The following is a 21813-nucleotide window of genomic DNA, read 5'->3' on the forward strand; positions in this document are numbered from 1 at the left end:
GTAAAAAACCGTTGCTGGCACACAAATAAAACAGATTATCATCTAAATATAGACATCACTTTTATTACCAAGGAAAACCTTTTCTTAGTTTTCAAGTCCCCCAACTGAAATAGATCTGCCAGTAAAATTATCTTAAAGAGTAATCATGGTACTGGTAAGTATGTTGTCTAGTTGACTTGTCTACATAAGTCAATGGTGAACACAGATCCCTGAGGATTTTGTTTCTGTGGGATAAATTAAACTCCATTTCCTATGTGTTTAAGTCCATCCTTCCTTCCTTTAAACACCTCACCATTACTACAGAGCAATGACACCCTCTTCTCCAGTGGACCTTTAGGATTCTTCCAGGCTGTGAGAGAACAAATGCTGCAGCTTGGAGTGGCAATCTCTTGCAAATTGTTGGAAATTAAGTTTTAAATAGCTGAGTGGTACCACTAGGCGTTTTTTCTCAGTGGCACACTACCTGAAAGTTATTGCCCTCTGCTACGTAGATACTGATGTTCACAGCACATTTTGACACAAAAATGCCTCGGCTGAACCACATCAGCCTAAAATTACCTTGCAGAGACATTGTAAGGCTGAATTACATCACAATTACATGACTTCTAAGCTAGTGGCAAAAGCATGCTGTGCAAGTAAATGTTCATTTATTTATGCACTTGTGAAAATATTTACAGCCCTCTGAATAGCATGAGCTTCTTTAACACTGAGAACGTCTCCTTGCTTATCTGCGTGACAAGTTATCAGAACGTGAGTATATGTAGGGCTTACAATGGCACCAGGCAGTTAGGAGTAGACTCCCTTCATTCACGGTGAATCCCGTGTATCTTTGTGACCACATGCCACGCTGGAATCACCCTACTCATGCTCTGAGACCTTTTTGCATGCTCTGCCACCTTCACCATCACAGAGGTTGGTGTTTTCCTCTGGGCGCTGCGCGGCAGAGTCTCCCCAACCTGTGTCCCTTCTTCACGGGTTCTGCAGATACTTGTGCGTGCAGGGGAGGCTTTGTCACAGCGGCTGCAACCCGGAGGGCACCCAGAGCATCGGGCAGGGGACGGAACGGAACGGGACGGGAGGGGAGGGAACAGGAGGAAGGGGAGCGAGGCTCTCTCCCATCCCGGGGTGGGCGCAGCCGCGCGGCGGCCAATGGAGCGGGAGCGCCGCTTCTGCTGGAGGAGCCGCGCCCGGCGCGGGGCAGCTGCGGGCCCGTGTCGGGCTGCGGGTCCGGGCCGAGCTCCGGTCTGTGCCCATGTCGGGCTGACCTCTGGGCTGTGCGTGTCCAGGGAGAGGTGCCGGGCCGAGCTCCGGGCTGTGGCCGGTCGGGAGCGGAGCGCTGCGGGGCAGGGAGCGGGCGGTGGGAGCGTGCCCTTCCCGCAGTAAAGCCAGCGCCCGGAGCGGGGGCGGGGTGGGTCGTACCAACCCCCCCGCCATGGTCTCCGCCGCTAATGCCTTTCCTCTGCTGCTGCGCAGGAGTCCCTGCGAATGTAATTCACCTGCCACTGCCTCCAGCAGGAAGGAGGTTAATCCCATTGCGCGGTTTAGCGGCCCTCCCGCCCGCAGGTGAGGCGGCCGGAGCGGTGGGTGCCGCGGACCGAGCCCTGCCCTGCCCGGCCCGGCCCGGCCGGCCCCCGCCTGCCCAGCATGTCCGGTGAGTACCCCCATCCCGCAGCACCCTGCCCGGCTTGCCGTGAGCAGCCCCTCGGGGCTGACGGGGACGATCGGCAGCGCAGCCTGGAGCCCCCCGGGGCTTTTGCCCTTCTCATATCATGTCCCGGTGCGGGCGAGGGTCTCTGGTGCTTTCTTATCAGCAGAGTGCTGTGCTGTAATGAGCAGCTCCAGAGGAGGATTTTAACTGTCTGGGTGGTGGAGGAAATAGGGGAACTCATTTACGTATTCTGCTTGTATGTACAGCTTGGCCTGCTTGGGTCTCTGCATGCTTTCCTGGTGGATCCCCAGGGTGACAGGCTGGGGCTGGCTGTCTCAATCTAAGACAGATTCCGAGAAACCTTTCTCATGCCCCTTCTTACATAGCAGTGGTGTTAGTCTTAATGAGTTATCCTTAAAGCCATGAGGTGCTGGTTTTAGGGTAATCACAGGGGGTAGGTGCAGGTGCTGTTCTGGCTCTTGAACATACACAACTTTTTTTCTCAGTTTTGGGAGCAGCAGCTCCCACAAATCTTGGTTTACTGAACCATTTGAAGGGTGTCAGTTATCTATCAGTCTGATGGATCCCAAGTTTGAATTCATCTATGTGGCACTTCAGCACTGGGAAGATGCAGAAAGTGAATCTGCAAATGAAAGGATTAGAGCATTGTAGTTTCATTTGGTTGAGGGATTTTTTGTTTGGTTGGTTTGGTTTTTTGATTTTTTTATTTGATTTTTTCTTTTGGTTGAAAGGAAGGTATGGAAAAACTGGAAATATCTAACTTGATATGTACCATGAAGTCCCCTGTGCTGGCTCTGGATTTCTTAAGCAACTATTTCTAATAATTATTACCAATTATTACTAATTTTCAAACTGGTGTATTACTGTTTTGGGACTAGTTTTGAGTGTTATGTGTTATGCTTGTTTTCATCTTATGATATTGTTGCATTTGAGTTTTCATGAAGATCATTTACCATCTGTTGAATAACAACATTGCAGAGTCTTGAAGCAGAATGTAGGTTTTTAACTGAAAGACACATAATAAAATCTACAAAGAACTGGAATCAAGTGCTCTTCCAACACAAGAGCAGTAATTCTGCCTACTAAACTTCAGTATTGTTTTAATAAGAGAGAATCTGGTTTTGAATGAGGCAGAACTTTATTAGGCCAAGAGAAATATTGTATGCCATTGAATGTCAATTTAAATTCTGTTATCAAAAGGTCTGTGTAAAGCGTTTCTTATTTATCTTCATTAGTAACATCAATGTTTCTACTATTGGGTCGAAGAAAGCATGGGAATTAAAACTGCCAGCTGTCATTTGTTTACTAGGGCAAGAACTGCCTCTTTGCTGGAATCTTGCATAATAACTTTTGATAGGGCTCTGACTCAGGTTATTGTCTGACACTATTGTTCATTTTATCTACTTGTAATAAAATATTTCTTGATTGCTTATAAGGTTGTGGGTGTCAGGAGGAGCAGAGCTTTTCATTCCAGGATATGGCCTTGTTAGGCCAGAGAAGTGAGAAGCCTACAGCTTGTGTTCTCTTTTTCGCAGTCTAACACACCTTCACGGGGTGTTTCTGGGGGAAGATCCATAGAATCCTTCGTGTGGGAGAGGGAGTAACAGAATTGGTGTCAGGAAATGTGCTGTGATCTGGAGCTGTGTCATTGTCACCTGGGATTTCAGAGAGGTGCTTGGCTCAGTGGGTAAAGGTCGAGGCTGCAGCCCGCTCCTCCCACAGATTGTCTCTGGAGTAGAAGGGGGGAGGTGACAAGAGAGCAACAGGTGGTATCAGGGAGGAATTTAGGAAAGTAGTTGTACAATGTTGGTTAGTATCAATGGCACTGGGGACCTAACCAGCCTGTTGGAGACTTTTAGCTATTGATTTATCTGCTCTTATTTTTATGCATAAGATGACAATGTGTAATTTAGAATGTTCTTACAGGAAAATCATAACATAGGAGTGTCTGGTCTCCTGTTGCCATTTTGCAGTGGGAGGCTTGGCAAATTTGAATTGTTAATTAGGAGCTACAGCTGAACTAAATTTATCATTCCTCTGTCTATCCGAAGAAATATAAAAATATAATTTAAAAGCTATGTCTAATGGATTATGAAAAAAACCTCCCTACCCTACTTAAATTTGTCTTGACATTGGAAGGTGCACTTGGGTCACTTGGAGCTTGTTATTATCAGTCACTCCTGATTCTCAAAATGGGTATCTAGTGTTTTTTAATTCTCTTTTTCTCTTTGAACATGAAAGTGAGCACCACCCTGTCTGTTTGCTCTGTTTGTATTCTAAATAAAGCTTTTAAGTGCCCTAGAATTAGTTTCCACGCCTGTCAAAGAATTTTGCCTCTGGCAGTGTCATAGTTATTACTTCTATGAATAAGTAGCATAAAAGTTGTGATCTTGGCTAAAAAAGCTGTTACAAGTTCCACATAAGATGACCCTGACTGTAGTGGTTCACATTACTTTTGCTGTCTCTTCTGTGCAGCTGCAGAGCAGATTCCAGAATAACTCAGTTAGTGAATTCTTTGACAAAGATCCTTGTTTGGTTCTAAGAAAATATTGTTAGGTAATAAAACTGAGGTGACACTACTGATGATAATGACTTCTCAATTTGCATCATTATGTGCTTTGTGGTAATCCAGGCAAGACAAATGATCAGATTTATAAATTTATATGACAGAGTTTTAATGGGATTCTAAAAATACACTTTCTTTTCTCATAGTTCACTTATAGCCAGTGGTATTGTATTAGCCATAAGGATCTGCAACTTGAAAACAATTTGCTTGAAAACTTAATAGCCTAAATAGTAGGTGTTGTCCACAAAAAATCTTATTGTCATTCAGCACAAAGAATTAAAAATTAAAGATATGCTTACCGGTCTCCTTGATGCTTCAAAAAAAAAAAAAAAAAAAAAACCCAAAAAAACCACAACCCCCCAAAAACAAACAAACAAACAAAAAAAAAAAAAAAACAACAAAAAAAACCAAAAAAAAACAAAAAAAAACAAAAAAACAAAAAAAAAAAAAAAAAAACCAAAAACCCCCAAAATAGACGAAAAAAAAACCACCAAAAAACCCACCAAAAAACAGTTGCAATAAATTTAAATATCTACACCTCTGGCTTTCAAACTTAGATTTGCTCTTTTAAAGTCAGTGAGAGAAACTCTGTGTACAGTAGATTTAATGTGTCAGCTAAATGGAAACTTTCAGGTAAACCATTTACTTCCAAAAATGTATATGAAAACCTGACCCTTACTTTCAGTTATAAAAATAAAATGTTTACTTATTAGGCTATATTCCAAAGAATTTTATAAACAAGGCAAGATAAATAACACTTCTTTCTTGAAAGCAAGGATTAGATGAAAGGAAAAGTAATGATAAAATATTTTTATTTTAATCCCCTAATGGATCCTTAATGAATTAGTGATGCCGCTGTATGATTTTAAAATCATTAGGATTTGATTCTCTCTTAACACCAGAAATATTTTAATGTTAAATATTTTCAGTCAATAGTTTGATTATCTATTCAATTATCTCTATGATGGTTCACTGTATTAAGAAGGCTGTAACATGTATCCCACATCTGATTCTCAAAACAGACCCTTAGTTTCTGTGCTTTGTGAGGTATCAGCAAGAGTTTCTTGGAAGCAGCAGTTGTTTGGCAGTTTGCTTCCTTGTGGTTATGACCACAGAGGTACAGGGCAAGAAAGCATTTGGAGGAAGTGGTAATTTTCCATACCAGTTTGCTGAACCATTTAATGAGCAGTTTGTGTATTTTCTATGTATTACTTAAGTAAAGATTCAGCTTCTGTAGCCAGAAGAATTTGGAAAAGTCATGTGAAGATTGTGCTCAATTTTGTGTTGTTATTTTAAACTGTATTTTAAGATTGGAACTCCCACTCATTTCACAATTTGGTTTTTTTAATATATTAACCTAACTCCCACATTCGTCTCAGTAGTTGTTTTATTACCTTTCTTTGGCTGAAGATGCTTGTTGTCTAACACATAACTCCTTTGCTTTCCTGACCTTTTGCATCTTTTCAGAATAATTTTTTTCTGAGGTAGCCTTCAGCAGTTTTCTGGTTTACATTGATTTTTAGGGATGCTTATATTTATTCCTTTAACCCTCTGGGAAAACTGCAGTAGGAGCAGTTTACTTAATATATGTTGTTTTAAAACAACTCCTTATTCACTGATTTCTGGAATACCTATAATTGGCTTGAGCTGTTATTATAATGGGACATTCGAAAGTTCAATTCTTCATTTGCTTTGTCTGGAAATTGTGATTAGAAGTTTTGCTGGAGTTTACTCAGCTGTGAGTTATGCAAACTATTTTAAGTTTAGATGGATTATTTGGGGTTTTTTTGGCCAAGTCTGACACTTTCTGTGATTCTCCTGAGTTGCAGGGATGTGTGGCAATGTCAGCAAATATAAGGTATGTGTGCTTGAGATGAAGCTGGCTGGCTGGAAATAAGTGAAAAAGTGGGGGGAAAAGGCAGCACAGCAGTGGGCCTGTGTTTTGTTCTGGATTTGGAGGATGTGAAAAATAAAAATGCTTAGTATCTGTTAGCTTATCATGGGCATCAACCATACTTTACTGCATACCTCGATGGCAGTTAGGGGCTCATTCATTTTGGCAGCCTCTGGCTGAGGCAGCCATGAGGTCATTTGTTGAGTTCTCTGCAACTAATTCTGTGAGATTCTTTCCTAGTGTTTCTCACAGACCCTGGAAACTGTATGACAGGTTGTTTATGTTGGTATTGTTTGGTTGTTTTAATTGATTTAATGCAATTGCCTGTCCCTTAAGATGATGGTGGTTCTAAACAAGTATTTTAACACAAGTGTTTATTGAAGTTTCAGTCGAGCTCAGTGGAATTCCCCTTCATCTGTGTGACCTGCTCATCTTGTTCTGGTTAATTTTGCAGCCTAGTGTGTATCATCCTTCTGCTCCAAGGAGGCTGTTCACCTTGTTGAGTTATGGGTTCTCCCCAGGAAAGCTCTGACAGTGGTGGTTCTGTCACAGGGCAGAGCTGAAGAAGCAGCCCCTTATGATCATGCCACAGGAGTGGTGTCTTTACAAAAGACATTTTCTCCTGTTACGCAGGAGTGTAGGTTGCTTTCTTTATTATTGCAACTTGTTTCTTCATGTGTTTCCTGACAATAAGGAACCCTTCTAAATTCCCTGGAGTTACTTGATGTAGGAATTCTCAGCTTCTGGGAGGTGTACTGATCTTGGTAGGAATTTCTCTGCACTTGTTCAGCCAGCACCAGGTACCCCAGTACAAAGAAGGTAGAGCAAAAATAATGTTGGGTTGATTCAATGGCATTGTGGAAAGAACATTTCTGGCTAATACTCAACATCTTGTTCTTTTCCTTAGCTTTTGGCACTGTATAAACAAGAACATTTTCCTTGTTGGTTGTATTATACTATGTTCATTAAATATAAAATCTAAATATGTACAGATCAGCTTTTTTGACTGACATTGTGTTTCGGCAATAAGACCTAGGGAATTATCTGTTTAAGGCTAGTGCAAAAATTTTATACCTGCTATTGTGCAAATCAGGCAAACAAAAATAATAAAAATCAGAAACATACATTCTGCATTCACATTTACTGGGTTTTCTATTCAATTGTGACTTTTGAGGGGAGTCTTATCACAGGAATGGTTGTTATAATCACAGTGTGGTTTTTATAAGCCACAGATTGTTGTTTATCTGGAGGAGAAGGGAGCAAGCTAAAAGGGCTTACTTTAAAGTTGTAAAGTGACTCTTCTGAGTATTTTTTTTCAGTAACAGATCAAGCCTTTGTGACCCTTGCTACTGATGATGTGTACTGTCAAGGTGCTCTTGTTCTTGGACAGTCATTGAGGAATCATAAGACATCCAGAAAATTGGCAGTTCTAATTACTCCAGAGGTTTCCAGTGGGATGAGGTAAGTATGAATGTGCATTTGGAGATTTAAATAGTGAAAGAATAAGCAACAGCTTGAAAGATTTTAATAGGTTTCTGTGGATTTCACAGCATTATGCCTAGAACTTCCCTCTTGGCTAGTGATTTCTAAGAGGAGTTTCAAATAACATCCATTATAAGTTCCTAAGCCTACTAAGAATTCACTTGCAGAAGTAGAGCTTGTGGCTGGAATTTGTCTTATAATTGAGAAGCTGAAAATTTGGAATTAAGCTTTTAGTGTCTTGCACTACTCTTGTTTTTCTTCCAGTTTTTTCTCTCTTAGAGGAAGATACATAACCAGCTGTGACATCAGAACTCTCCATAAACCTACGGGCTCAATTTCACCACACTAATGTTCTCTAAAATATTGGTGCACAGCTATCATGATAAGAAATTAGGGTTTTTTTTGCTTTTTTGTATAAATCACTTTGCAATTTGTGTTGTGATTCTACAGGCACTGCAGAATAGCATTTACAGAAATCTTATTAAGTCTGAACTCGAGCCCTGTTATTTGGAGGGCTGTGACACTTGTTAAAAGGCATGCCATGCCATAGCAACTTAAACTCTTAGTTCTGCTGTGTCTTAGGAAGTGTGCAAGCTCCTGTTTTCTGTGTGCTATGTGAAGGTATTTGCAATGCATCTGGCTCAAGAAGTAAATTTTCACATTTTTGCTGTGACTGGATGCACAAAAATCTTTTTTTTACAGACTTTTGAAGTATAGACATTGTCAGAGCACTGTAACCTTCCTGAGGGAATACTGTATCCATTTGATGCATGGGTGGATACTAAGTCTATAATTCTTTTCATGTCCGTTGAGTGGGAAGAAAAGCATTTATAATATATATTTTAAATCAAGGATAACATTAAAAAGAAAAAAAAAAGCAGATCACTGAAATAAACTTCTAATAATCTGTACTTCATTTAGTTCTTTGCCAGTTAGTTCCTGTTCCTTGAAGATCAATCAGGCAAAAGCTAATGACCCTGATATCTAGACTTCAAACAGCACAGGCTTTCTTTTTCTGTGTTTGTGAGGCATTGAGGACTTAGATTATAATCGTCTAGTGTAAGTAAATAAGCTGTTTTAAAGACTTCTTTTTCTTGCTTCTAGAAGGAAAACTAGCTACTTTGGTGTTACCTATAGAATTCCCATGAAATACATGCACAGAAAAAAATATGTTTAGCTTAAAGTCTCATTTGAGATGCTGCATAATACTGAGGAACTATACATGGTGAGCAAGTATATATGCACCTTATACAAGGTGCAGTTTTGAAGCAGTGTTTACTTGGGCACAATAGGTACAAATGAGTGTGCTGGCAGTGCATGTTTCATCCTGTAAAATGCAGAGGGGACACGATATGGTGCTGTTCTTTGGAATCAATTGTGCAGGATGAATGCTGCTTTAATTTCTGTTGGTGTTTCCATAGGAGATAAGTGACTAGAATAAGGATTGTTTTTTCCTTCAAACAGCAGCTCTCACTTTTGAGATGTGCTGGCCCCCATAGTGGAGGAGACAATGTTTTATGGCCTAATAGCTGCCTCTTCAGTAGGCTGTTTCCAAAGGCTTTTCTCTTCTGACTTCTTACTCTAAGCACTCAATCTAGCTTTGGTTATTGTCATAATTAATGTCATGCTGTGTGTCACTGTTTTCATGCCTGAAGTGAACTCTGATGAATTTGTCTAAATCCCCTTCCTTGTCTCCACTGCTCTCTCTGGTAGGTCAGTCCTCAGCAGTGTATTTGATGACGTGATCGAGGTGGATGTGCTTGACAGTGCTGACTCAGTCCATTTGGCTCTGATGCAGAGGCCAGAACTGGGTGTAACCTTCACTAAGCTTCATTGTTGGACACTTACTCATTACAGCAAATGTGTCTTCATGGATGCAGACACTTTGGTGAGTGGAGAGGGAGCCATGGAAACATTTGTGTCCGTCTCTGATTGTGGGATGCTTCCTTGCCAGGCAGCCTTCAGGCCTGTGAAGTGACCAGATTTGCTGGCAGTCACAAGGTCGCAGGAGCTCCATCCCGGCACGTTTTAGCTATTTCTCACAGTTGTGCTGGCTGCATAAAAATAAATTCAGTTTGGAGAGTAGCCTCAGGACTGTCCTCAAAAGAGATCACAAACTCTATGTACTGGGTCTTCTGACAGAAGTTTAAAATAGATCTCTCTCAAATACTTTTGTTTGGAATTATTCTGTCAGAAAGGGAGGATGGTTTTAAAATAGAAAAAAAAAAAAAAAGAAGTTCCAAATATTAATTAATTTTTTTTTTTAGTTTTTAGATGTATAGAGATAAAAATGGTCATAATTTTGGTGAGGACAATCATGTCAGCCTTCCCTTGTGCTTTCATGGCTCACTCTGAAAGACTGGCATGCATTTTAATTTAATAGGATTGTATTTGAATTAGAAAGCAAATTAAGTTCTTGAGGAGGAATGCTTATGATTTCTTGCTTTACATTAATGTTAAAGGAGGAAGGCAAATTTTTGTCTTTTTAAAAAATTAAATTAAGTAATTTTACTTGTAAAAGATTTTCTTCTGTTTTTCACAGTGGCTGTGAAAGGTGGGGGTCCTGACTTTCACTGACTGCACAGCTGTCTTTCCACAAACTTTATCTCTTCCTTAACCTGATTGATTTTCCCACTTCCTTGTGAAGCTTAAAAGAAAACAGAAAAGCAAATCTCTGAACTTAAGTTACATCAGAAAACTGGCAGCAAGAGACAGATCTTCTACTACCTTTATTCAGTCTGTTGCTTACTAAAATGATTTAGATTCCCAATTTTCATTCAGTTCTGTTGTAGTTATCAAAAATAATGGACTATGGAAAGGTGAGTTAAGAAATAAGGAAATTGTGTGTTTTCATGGTATAATATTTAAAGGGACCTTGGATGGTCTCCAAGCTTCATGAAATAATTTCACAGGCTTTGCATTTTAACAGAGAAATCATGGAGAATTACAATTAATGTTGCCTTATTATATCAAAAATAGAGGTTCTGACCTCTAGCATATTTTACAATGGCACTGCTTTTATGCTCTGCAAGCCATGTACTAGGCCAAACTATCAATTTACTCCATTGGTACTAATTTGACAATGTTTGCTCTAGACAAACATTTTTTTCATCTTTTCCTACTTTCTCTAAGGTACTTTGCAATGTTGATGAGTTGTTTGATCGAGAAGAGTTTTCTGCAGCTCCTGATTCTGGCTGGCCTGACTGCTTCAATAGTGGTGTCTTTGTGTTCCAGCCCTCCCTGAAGACTTACAACCTGCTGCTCCAGTTTGCTGCTGAACATGGCAGCTTTGATGGTAAGGAGCAAGAAGGCGTAAGGAATGAAGTGCAAGACAGTTTCCATGCTTCCTCTATTCAGGCAGAATAGAGGAAGGCAGGAGTTCTCTGGGCTCTCTGTAAGAATTTAAGGTGCAGAACTTTGCCTCTTAGACTGTATTTAAGACCTGTTGACTCACTCTGGACTGTGCTTCCCAGAAAATGGCACTGAAGAGACATTGTGTCTGAGTCTTGCCCAGTTAGTTTTAGTTTTGCTGTCTGGCTTAGGAGACAGAAATACATCTGATCTTCAGTCTTCTGCTCTGAAGGAGACCAGACACTATTCCTTCCTTCTTATATTATAATAGGACTTCATTTACACTGAGCTTGCATCGGAGTGAATCAGGTATTCACTTGTACCTGCTCATATGGCCATGTTTTCAAGTCCAAGTTGGAGTCCCACGAACACACCAATCTTAGTCCCCAGTCTCACTCCTATCCAAATTTTGATACAAATTTGAGTGTACATATGTTATGGTAATACTGTTTTATGTATTCTTTAGGAGGTGATCAAGGCTTGTTGAACAGCTTCTTCAGCAACTGGGCAACAGCAGATATTGGCAAACACTTGCCTTTCCTCTACAACCTGAGCAGCAGCTCTGTATACACCTATGTTCCTGCTTTCAATCAGTAAGTAACTGTTAAGCTCTGTAGTTTGTTAAAGAACATCCTTTTGTAAGAGAGATTAATAATGGCATATTGTGTTAATTATAAATTACAGTATCACAAATGATCTTATATAGAAACCATGCAATAGAAGCTTAAATTTGATGTGAATGTCTGGACATAGGGAGAGTCCCAGAGTTGGCTACACTGTCTTTTATGCTCTTCCAAAGAAGCTTCTTTCATTTTGACAAAATATAATTACTTTGGCATTAGTTTACTAGTTTACAAGTTTACTTTTAAGCTTGTTCCTTTGTTCTCAAGTAATTTATTAGAGAAACAATTGGCATTGCTTAAACTTTTTGAGCCAGTCCTTAGGTCCTTCTATGAAATGAAATTTGTGCTACTAATTATATGATTCCAGACAGCACAGTTGAGAATGTTATCTGATAAAGGGCAAGTTGGATTTAGGGTGTTGTGAATTTCTGTTCCAGTTGCACAATACACTCTTACTGGAAGATGAACTTAGGCCAGTGTATTAGTATTTATTAGTAATTTTTAATATGGGATCAGTAATACCCAATTTTGGTGATTAAATATTTGAAGTGATATGTATTTGTTTGTGAATAGAGCATGAAGGAGGACTGGAAATAGTACTGCATGAGCCTGTCAGTTTCCTTCATGAACTTTTCTACTAGAATTAGCAGCTGGAAGCAAATGGCAATATAACTTTTTGTTTTCTGTATGTTAAACAAGATGAATTAAACCAGGAAGATAGAAACAAAATATTACTACATATAATCTCAAATGTGTTACTGTTGCAAAATGTTAAATTACCTCACCTGTAAGCATGTTTATTCTAGAACTTTATATAAGCTAAAAATTTTTTTTGCATAGACCTTTTTATTTGATCTCTACAGTTTTGGTAGAGATGCCAAAGTTGTTCACTTCTTGGGAGCAACAAAACCCTGGAACTACAAATACAACCTTCAAACAAAGAGAGTTATGCAGGATGGAACCACCTCTGGATCTTTTCATCAACTGTCATTTCTTGCCCTCTGGTGGAATATATACAGTGCCAGTATATTGCCTTTGTTGGAAAAACTTCAAAAGATGGAAGAATCAGAATCTGAGGAATGCAAGGTAACTGAGAAGGAGTTAGAATTATGTTGGAATCAAAACCAAAAATTCTAAAAATTGGTAAAGGAAGAAATTATATGATGTGGTGGGCTGACTCTGGCTGGATTCCAAGTGCCCACCAAAGCCACTCTATCACTCTCCTTCTAAGATGGACGGGGGAGAGAAAATGTAAGGAAAGGCTCATGGGTTGGGATAAGGATAGGGAGATATCTCTCACCAGGTACCATCAAGGGTGAAACAGGTTGAACTTCAGGAAATTAATCAAATCTACCAATTTAAATCAGACTAGATAAAATTTACCAATTAACAATCAAATCAGAATAGAGTAACAAGAAATAACCCCAAATTTGGAACACCGACCTTAATCCCTCACTTCTTCCTGGGTTCAACTCTGTTTTCTCTGACTCCCCCCACCCCCACCGATGGCACATGGGGATGGGGAATAAGGACTGTGGTCAGTTCATTACATGTTGTCTCTGCTGCTCCTTCCTCCTCCTCAGAGCTTGAATTCCTCACACTCTTTCCCTGCTCCAGTCCCTCCCATGGGAGACAGTCCTTCATGGACTTTCCCAACATGAGTCCTTCCCATGAACTGTGGGATGCAGTCCCTCAGGGATTGCCTGTCCAGTGTGGGTCCCCTATGGAGTCACAAGTCCTGGCAGCAAACCTGCTCCACTGCAGGATCCTTTCTTCATAGGCCCAGTGGTCCTGCCAGAAGCCTGCTCCCCCGTGGGCTTTCCATGGGGTCACAGCCTCCTTCACACAACCTGCTGTGGTGTGGGGTCCACCGTGGGGTGCAGGTGGATCTATACTCCACCATGGACCTCCATGGGCTACAGAAGGACATCCTGATGCACCGTGGGATGCAGGGCTAGCTCTGCTCTGGCACCTGGAGCGCCTCTTCCCCTTTGTTCTTTGGTGACCCTAGTGCATGCAGGGTTGTTACTCACACATCTTCTCACTCCTCTCTCTGTCCAGTTGCAAGGAAACTCCTTCCTCCTTCTTTTAAGAAGGAGGGTTTTCCTCCTTCTTAAATTTCATTATCTCAAAGACACTACCACCATCACTGATGAGCTTGGCCTTGGCCAGTGACAGGTCCATTTAGTAGCCAGCTGGCATTGGCTCCACTGGGTTTGGGGGAAGCTTCTAGGAGCTTCTCACAGAATCTACTCCTGGAATCACCCTGCTACTAAAACCTTGCCATGCAATTCCAATATGTATGGGAAAACTTAGTATCTGTTGGGTGGTAGTAGAAGTGTCCAAAGTAGCCATTTAGGAAGGATTTCTTGCACTAACTGCTTTCCCAAGATATCCTGCAGCCATCTTCTTTATTGATAAAGTTTTTATGGTAATGTATGTGCATACAGAATATGATACAAATTAGCCAGAGAAGGGATAATCTGGCCCATGAAACAAACAGACTTTTGTTTTTCTTGTAGCTAAATTGATATAGACCATCTAACTAGGTCTTGAACTGTAATAAAATTTACCTTTTCAGAACTACATTATAACTTGTTGTATGAGATCATAAGAAATAAATCAGGTTTCAAAAGCAGCATTAATTGCATTTAAGATGTTATGTACAGTACTCCTATGTCATCAAACATTTATTGATCTCTATGCTTTTTTTTTCCCAAAGGAAATGCAGCAGTGTGCTTTTCACAAATAGAATAAAAAAATCTGTTTATAAATAGATAATTTCTTAGAGACCAGTAGCATAAATAAATGTGTAGAAGTACAATTTTTAATTTTGTATCCAGACTTGACAAATTAGATCCCATTTATGCATATGCAAATATTGTCTTAATGTCTTGTAATATTAAATTATTAACATAATTGAACTAATTGCATAGTCCTCTTAAGATCAGTTGAATGTTTACCATCAAAGCCCCAGAGAATAATTTGGCTTGTTAACCTCATGACAAATTGGAAAGCAGAGGAAGGAATAGGTAGTTTTTGATCTTATACTTTAATTTGCTTTAATTTTTAAGGCATTGTGTATTAAAGAAATATTTCAGCTATGGTAATTGAAGGTGGAAATACCTGTTAGATTTACCTCATAATGCTGATGTACTTACGAGTGCAAAAAAGCAAAAACTTAAACTGCAGCATGCTCTAAATCTAGGACCACATACTTGTTTTGCATTAAGTTATTCCTTCAATGATGAAAACCTCCTAAGGAGGTGCAACTGTTGTAAATAAGTTATTGCCGTCCTGAAAAAATGTGTTTCAATGGTGAGATGTTCTTGTTTTCATTAGCACGCTTTCAATGGAGTTGAAGTTACCCTGAAGAAGGTCAGTCCTTACATGGCCAGCTCTCTACAAAAGCCTGAGCTCCCAGAGCAGACAAATGAAGTAAATCCCACAGCATGCTCACCTGAGGAACTTGCTTTCAAAGCTGTGAGTGTGTTGTATATTATTATATGGAGAAACAAAGTCAAATTATATACTAAGAGGGGATTCTTTCATTATGCTTCTGATCTGGAAAATGGTATCTTCAATTTAGCTGTAGTGATTGAATTTTCTCACTAGCATTAAAAACAATCTAAAGCCTATTTATTATCTTTAATCTTTAGTTATGCATGTATGATGTGTCTGGAAGTTGAAAGAGTTTGCTTTGCATTTTAGAAAGAGGTTGTTTATTCAAAGTTGTTAAATACTTAATCAAATGTAATATAAAAAAATCTGCTACCAAAGTATTTTTTAATATTAATATTTTTGTGAATTAATACCTTTTTTTTTATGTTTAAAACTAGAATCCTTTCTATCATTCCTCTGCAGAAAGTTTTTTCCCCACAAGTGTTGACCCAGAAAACTGTTTCTCAAATTTCTGTGACTTGAGCAAAAAGGAGAGCCTTGAAAAAAATCCACTGATTAATATTGCAGTCTTTCTGCTTCTTTTGTCACTTTTCTTGTATTTGTGTGTTTCTGTTGCACTGAATCTCCTTATTTTAAGCAGGAATTAGGTTGGACATAGTAGCACAATGCCTCTGCAGGTGTAAGTCATTACATATTGCGTGATAAACTGTATTACACCATGGTACAACTGGGAGAAAATAAAATTAGTGTTCTAATGTCATCTCTATTGTAATTTGTGAACTACACTCTAGAATGATGAAGACAACTTTCAAGATGTTCTTTCCTTCACTTCTTTAGGCTGTAGTTACTCTATAAAGTAAAACTCTAATTTTCCTTTCCCATTTCCACTCTGCATCCTCCCCCTTCTTCCCTATCCCTTATGAGTGTGAAGGGGCTGAAGGAAAACTGCAAACCTTCCAGTTCCATAACTTAAGAATAATTTATTTGCAAATGCCTTGTATGCCTTATGCATCTGACTTTATTGGAAAGGAGTAAACTAAATAGGGACACATTATCAAGATGTTTGTTTGGGGTAAAAAAAAATAATGTTGTTCACCTAAAGCAGTTTCATTAAAATTTCTATTAGTATTTTAATTACTAGGATTGGCTTATCAGAAGACCATATTCAATGGAAAGTAACAGCCTGGTTCCCTTCTTACTTAAGAATACCATCGTTCCAGTTTTTGCTGCCCAGCTTCAATAGACTTGTGAGATTGTTTTGGGGGAAAAGACTTTTGAATGGGGTCTGTCTACTCATTTATGTTTTGCTATCAGTCAAAAACAAATATTAGGGACAATATATTTTGGGCAATCTATTTTACCACTGTTTTGGAATACTTTGTTCTTTTCTTATTTGAGCTTATGTGAGAGCAAGCTGTAATCCTGAAATGAGATTTTTCTTGTTGAAGTTTGGCCTCATGAACGGTAGGAATCATGAATGGTAAGCTTGCTTCCCAGGCTGTATGTATAGTCACTGAAAAATGAGAGCCACTTTGAACCTATTTTAGGATGAGATGAGCTGCCCTCTGGAGGTATTTATCCGAGATTGATTGTAGTAAGAGCTTTGATTCAATGCCATTTTTGATAGCTAAAGCTGGGTGACTTGAATTTTCTTCTTGGCGATAATGTGCTTCCTTGCTTTCCTCCCATCCATTCCTTGCTTTACCCTCCCCCAAGACTGAAAATGATTGTATTGTATTGTACGAATTCTCATGAAAAGAAAATTATGAGAAAATATTCTCCTAATAAAACCTCAGTGGCTGTATTTTAGCAACCTGTGTATGAAGTCGAACCAAGAGATTCTAACGTCCATCCCTCTGAGCCTGACAGACCTTCAGAACAACCTGTATTTCAACCTGCATTTCAGGAAACCTCAGAAATGGTACGTGTAGCTTTGTGCATTGAACATCTGTTGATAACTGCATGTGCATCTTTGCTGCCAACATAATTTTGGGAAAGCTCTACTAATTATAATGCAATGTGCAAATAAATTCCTTAATCTTTTAGCCATGTAATTCCTTAAGTGTTTCCAATACTGTGTTGTGATACCTTTCTAGTTTTCTTTTCAAAACTTTGAGTTTTTAAATGTGTGTTTTCCTGTGCTAACCTCCGAGTAATCAATGTATGGTGTTAATTTTAGTTCTCCTATACTAACACAAGCAAAGCTGTCTGGGTATTTTGTGTTTGTTAGTTCTGTTGTGTTTTGTTTTGTTGTGGTTTTTTTTACTTGCTGAAGTGATGTTTCCAAGCAAGTGGGAAGGGAACATGAAAGAGCCTGAGTGACTAGGCTTTCCTTTGTGATCTTGCACTGCATTTATAGATACTTGTACATGTGGGCAGTGTGACAACAGGGGCAGACTTGGGGTTGACAGGATGTTAAGGATTTGTGAGATACATAGCACAGCTGTTTTCCTAATGAGGTTTTTCGTAAGATTGCAAAACACTGTAGTGAAATACTTTAGAACTGAGAAGCAAAACTGTAGCTCCTGTGCAGCCAGGGGTGTTTGGGCCCCAGCTAAAATTCTTAATTTCTAAAAACATTATGATTCTGGTGATCTTGGTAATGGCTTCCAAAGCTGTTGATAAAACTTGCTAGTGATAAAGAAAGAAATCTTCGCACCTTACTGCATGTTGGTTGTTTGAAATACCTTACTTTGTCTTCCACAAGTCCTATGCCTTATCTGCCCCAAACTCACAGATGTAATGGATATTCCAGGGCATATAGGCAGTTTAAGACATTGATTCCTTCCCATTAATTCTATTCTGAAATGTTTTTACCTTGAATTTGTGAAGACTTCACTAGAAAGCTGTTCTTGTTGGTTTCAGTTTTGTTTACAACGTGAGATGGGTTGTTTTCCCATGAACCTCTTTGAGTAGTACTGAAAGCAGGTTTTTAGTGGCTGCCTTGATTAGCCCTTGTTATTTTTCATCTTAATTACAAGTTGTAATTGTTGGGATGTTCCTTTTTTTGCTGGCATTGGTCAGTTGGGGACACAGTTTTCCTTTTATGTGGTAGAAATTATCACTAATAATGTGTCTTCCATTTGTGCACCTATGATGACTTGACTTTGAACCAGCATTTATAATTTTGGAGTGTCATTCAAAATTAACTAGCTGTTGGTATAATGAACAGTGTCCATATTTTGAATTAATTTATTAAACAATGTATCTCACATCTGCTAAATAATATTGATCTTACTGGAGTTCAAATAAGACTAATTACCAAAAATTCTAGAAATGTATGTTCACATGAAAGCCTGTTAAAGACAAGATTTGAACAGGTAAATTATAAATTCTTCATTGTAGCAGGTATTCTACTCTAACCAGGCAGTATTTGTAATATTTTCATTGTATTGTTGCTGAGTATGCCAAGATCTGAGTTAAGATCAGTAAAATAAATGTTTGATATGTTCAAAGATGCCATGGAAAGTAGTAAAACCATGGGAAAATGAGGTCACATTATCAAAACAGGAGTGAACATTTGAATATTGTTTATTTCATTGTCTTAACTTGGAGTATACAGTGCAGAAGTTTATCATTTAAGGTTTAACGTCACAATATTAAAAAAAAGAAAAACCAAATTACTGTTTTCCCACTCTTCTTCTTCCCACAGAACGAGGTTGCACATATTGTTTCAGAGCTGTCTATTCACTTCAAACCAGCAAGACCAACTCCAGAAGATGAACGGAGAAAATGGGAGGAAGGGCGCATGGACTATATGGGGAAAGATGCTTTTGAACATATCAAAAAGAAATTGGATGCATTTTTACACTAAGACAGGGTGTACTGTTATGCCCATCTGACAGATTTCTTTATAAATGCAATTCTTGAATACTTGGCCGTCTTAACCAGTTTAGCTGTCAGCAGTTAGAGGTGATTATGGATCCTCAGACATTCTTGGGGGACCTTACCAGATACAGAATCAGGTATCAGGTTTTTATAGGTTTTTAACTGATAAATGTGCCTGGACTTTATTGTTACATGTGTCTCATCTTCGTTGTTCTCACACAGTGCCTTCTAAAGAATAATGAATGGTACCTTTCTGAGTATGAACTCTCATGTATTTATCACTCTTCCCTGATGCACCCCATCTGCAGGTACAGTCATGTATAGGAAACATGTTGGAAGTTGAGATTGTTTTGGAAGTTGAACTTTTTCCAAACTGAGATTATTCCCAAAGTACATTCAGAAATTGCTCTAAAATATTTAAATATAAAGAACTTATTCTTGAAACCAAATTAACACCTTCAAGGGTGACCATGATGTAGACTCCAATATGGGAAAGAAGTGATGAAATCCTGGACTTATAGGAGTCTGCAACAAAATTTTTTAATTGGAATACATTTAGGATTAGAGGAACTTCAGACTGAGATCACTAGTGGATGCTCTACCCAGTTATAGGCAGCTGTTCAGCTCCATAACTAGTGTGAGAAAGCATGCTTTAAAACTCTTTAGGACAGATTGATAATGTATGTTAACCTTTTATATTGTTGCCATAGGATACTGATGCTTTTAAAGATATTGTAAGCTTTAGTTGCATATTCTGAGTTGTGTAGTCAGAAAAAGAAACACTGACAGTATGGTGTAAACCTTCTGGTGCTTTTTATAAATTTGTTTACAATACTTCCAACTGCAGCTGACAAAGGCCTTCTTTGGCTTAGCATTGTTGCCCCATATTGCAGGTATTTTTTTTGAGTGCAACTGAAAACAAAATTGGCACTTGTTTTAGTAAACAGGCCCTTTGAAGATCTCTTAACAATAGCTGTGTGTGGGAACCAATAAATCTCTGAATTCTAAATTCCAGAAAAATATTTACTGATGAGACTGCATTATATTAAGGACACTTGTGGGGGAATGTTTTGTGTATTTGTGTACTTAACTTTGACTTATCTCAGTGAGTTTACTTTAACATACAAGTAAAATACTTTTTTTCAAAGCAAAAAACTTTTAAAGAAAGAGTCTTGACATTTATGCTAATATATAGATTTGACAGTTGTTTGTGACCTCGCTCAATAGTAGAAGAAGAATTCTGCAGTGATGTTGCAGGACTTGAAACGTTTTTGTCTAAATACATCACAAATTTTGGCAGAGAGATACCTAATGAAATATCTTGGGAATTCTGTCTAAAAGCAATGATGTACCATTATGCATAGATGCTAGCAGGAAAAACGGATAGCAGGATAGGAGGGAAGAAGAAAATCTTATTTCTTTTTCCTCCTATCAAAAAGGATAAGAGGGTAGGGCAGGGAATAAATGCACAAATCAGGAAAGGAATGAAAGAGTCAAAAGGTCCCTTAAAAGAAGAAAAAAAATCTTTGAGTATCTTAGAATGACTTCCTAATGTTCAGATAAGTGAATTTGCTTTCACTTTTGTAGGATATTTCTGATTTTATCTCGTTCTAATTTTTCCTTAAACTCTTAAATGGGGAATCCCTCTGTTGAATACAAGCTTCTAGGTCAAGTGAGGTGTTTAGGGGAAGCAGAGAAATTGAGAACAGCTCTCCCTCTGCCTAACCTTGGCACCCTCGCTAACCTGTGTTCCTGGGTAGGTGACCTTCACACATTAACACAGGTAGGTGTGTTCTACCTCTTGGTGCTGTGGCCCAGTGCAGCAGCTGCAGTGTGCCCTTACTCACGTGGCATTTGGTTATCCCTATTTCTTAGTGATCCTCATGTACTTCTGAGAAAGTCCTCTGTTTTATAAACATTGTTGCTAATATACTCCTAACAGCTTTTGAAGACTATATAAAGCTGTAGCCAGCAATGTGAACTCATGCTTCATGCAGCTGTACTTTTTATATTAACTACTAGATCTTATTTCAGATCATGGAAGAAAAGTTACTGATATGAAATCAGTAACTGAAAGATTTTAGAAATAGGCATATGAATTTAGTCAAATGTGTCATTGAGTACATTTCAAACTGTTAATATGTACAATGGTACTCTGTATGGCTTATACAATGTTTTGCAAAGAATTGTAGTACAATACTATAATGGAAATAAAAGAAATGGAAAAGACATATGAAGTCATGTGCTTATCAGATGATGAACAGATATAGGTTGTTTATATTATGCCAGGGAATATTACTTGTGAATAACTAGTTACTTTAATTTATTTTAAAAATTTTATTTAATTGCTTTTGAGACATTAGCATTACCTGCTGAGCAGAATTAAAAATTGAGAGTAATAATTATTTCTACAGACATACATAATTATAATATTTAGGATCTCTTGAGTTAGCAAACAGTAGTTGGTTTATTGTATTTAATGGAAAAGTATAGCTGTTAAGAGCCCTGCCCTAATTTTTGTGTCCTGTCTTCACACACAAAAGATTGAACTAGTTACTGGCAATGTAGTGTTACAGTGGCTTCTGGCACACAGCTGCTGCCACCAGGGTGTGAAAAGGGAGAATTTTGTATGTGAATCCAGTGCTGTGCTTCAGGCAGCATCCTGGGCTTTTATGGCCATCAGTTCTGAAATCCTGGGTCACAGGCAGGTCTGAGGGTTATTATGGGCTGCCTGTGGCCATGAACCACAGTGCTGAGTCGAAATGTGTCTTGAGAAAAAAAAAACCTACCAAGCTTCATCTGAAATTTTTTTTTCCAACATTAAAGTGTGGTATAGCCTCAAGTATTTTAAGGGTAAAGAAAGTTAAGAAATATAAGCTTTTTGGTGGCACTATTCATCTTTAAACAAGGCCAGACTATGACTTACTGTTGTGGAGTAGATTTTGTGTTTAGAGAGGACAACTTGTGTTTAAAACAAAACATGCTAATTATTCTGTCA

General features: G+C 38.6%; 1 protein-coding gene across 2 annotated transcripts; it reads left to right on the forward strand.

Moving 5' to 3' along the window:
- The first annotated feature begins 839 nt into the window (after positions 1-839).
- Positions 840-21035, forward strand: GYG2 (glycogenin 2). Of its 2 annotated transcripts, none has more exons than XM_053936540.1 (9): positions 840-912; positions 7449-7590; positions 9325-9499; positions 10744-10906; positions 11429-11555; positions 12449-12671; positions 14928-15068; positions 16798-16908; positions 18640-21035. In XM_053936540.1, exons 1-9 carry the CDS (start codon positions 840-842, stop codon positions 18799-18801), a joined length of 1317 nt encoding a protein of 438 aa, XP_053792515.1. In that variant the 3' UTR covers positions 18802-21035. The 2 variants fall into 2 exon arrangements, with proteins under 2 accessions (XP_053792515.1, XP_053792514.1); XM_053936539.1 differs by lacking the exon at positions 840-912 and adding an exon at positions 1409-1651.
- The last annotated feature ends 778 nt before the right edge of the window (positions 21036-21813 follow it).

Source organism: Vidua chalybeata, chromosome 2 (assembly GCF_026979565.1).
Source record: "Vidua chalybeata isolate OUT-0048 chromosome 2, bVidCha1 merged haplotype, whole genome shotgun sequence".
Taxonomy (NCBI): Eukaryota; Metazoa; Chordata; class Aves; order Passeriformes; family Viduidae; genus Vidua; species Vidua chalybeata.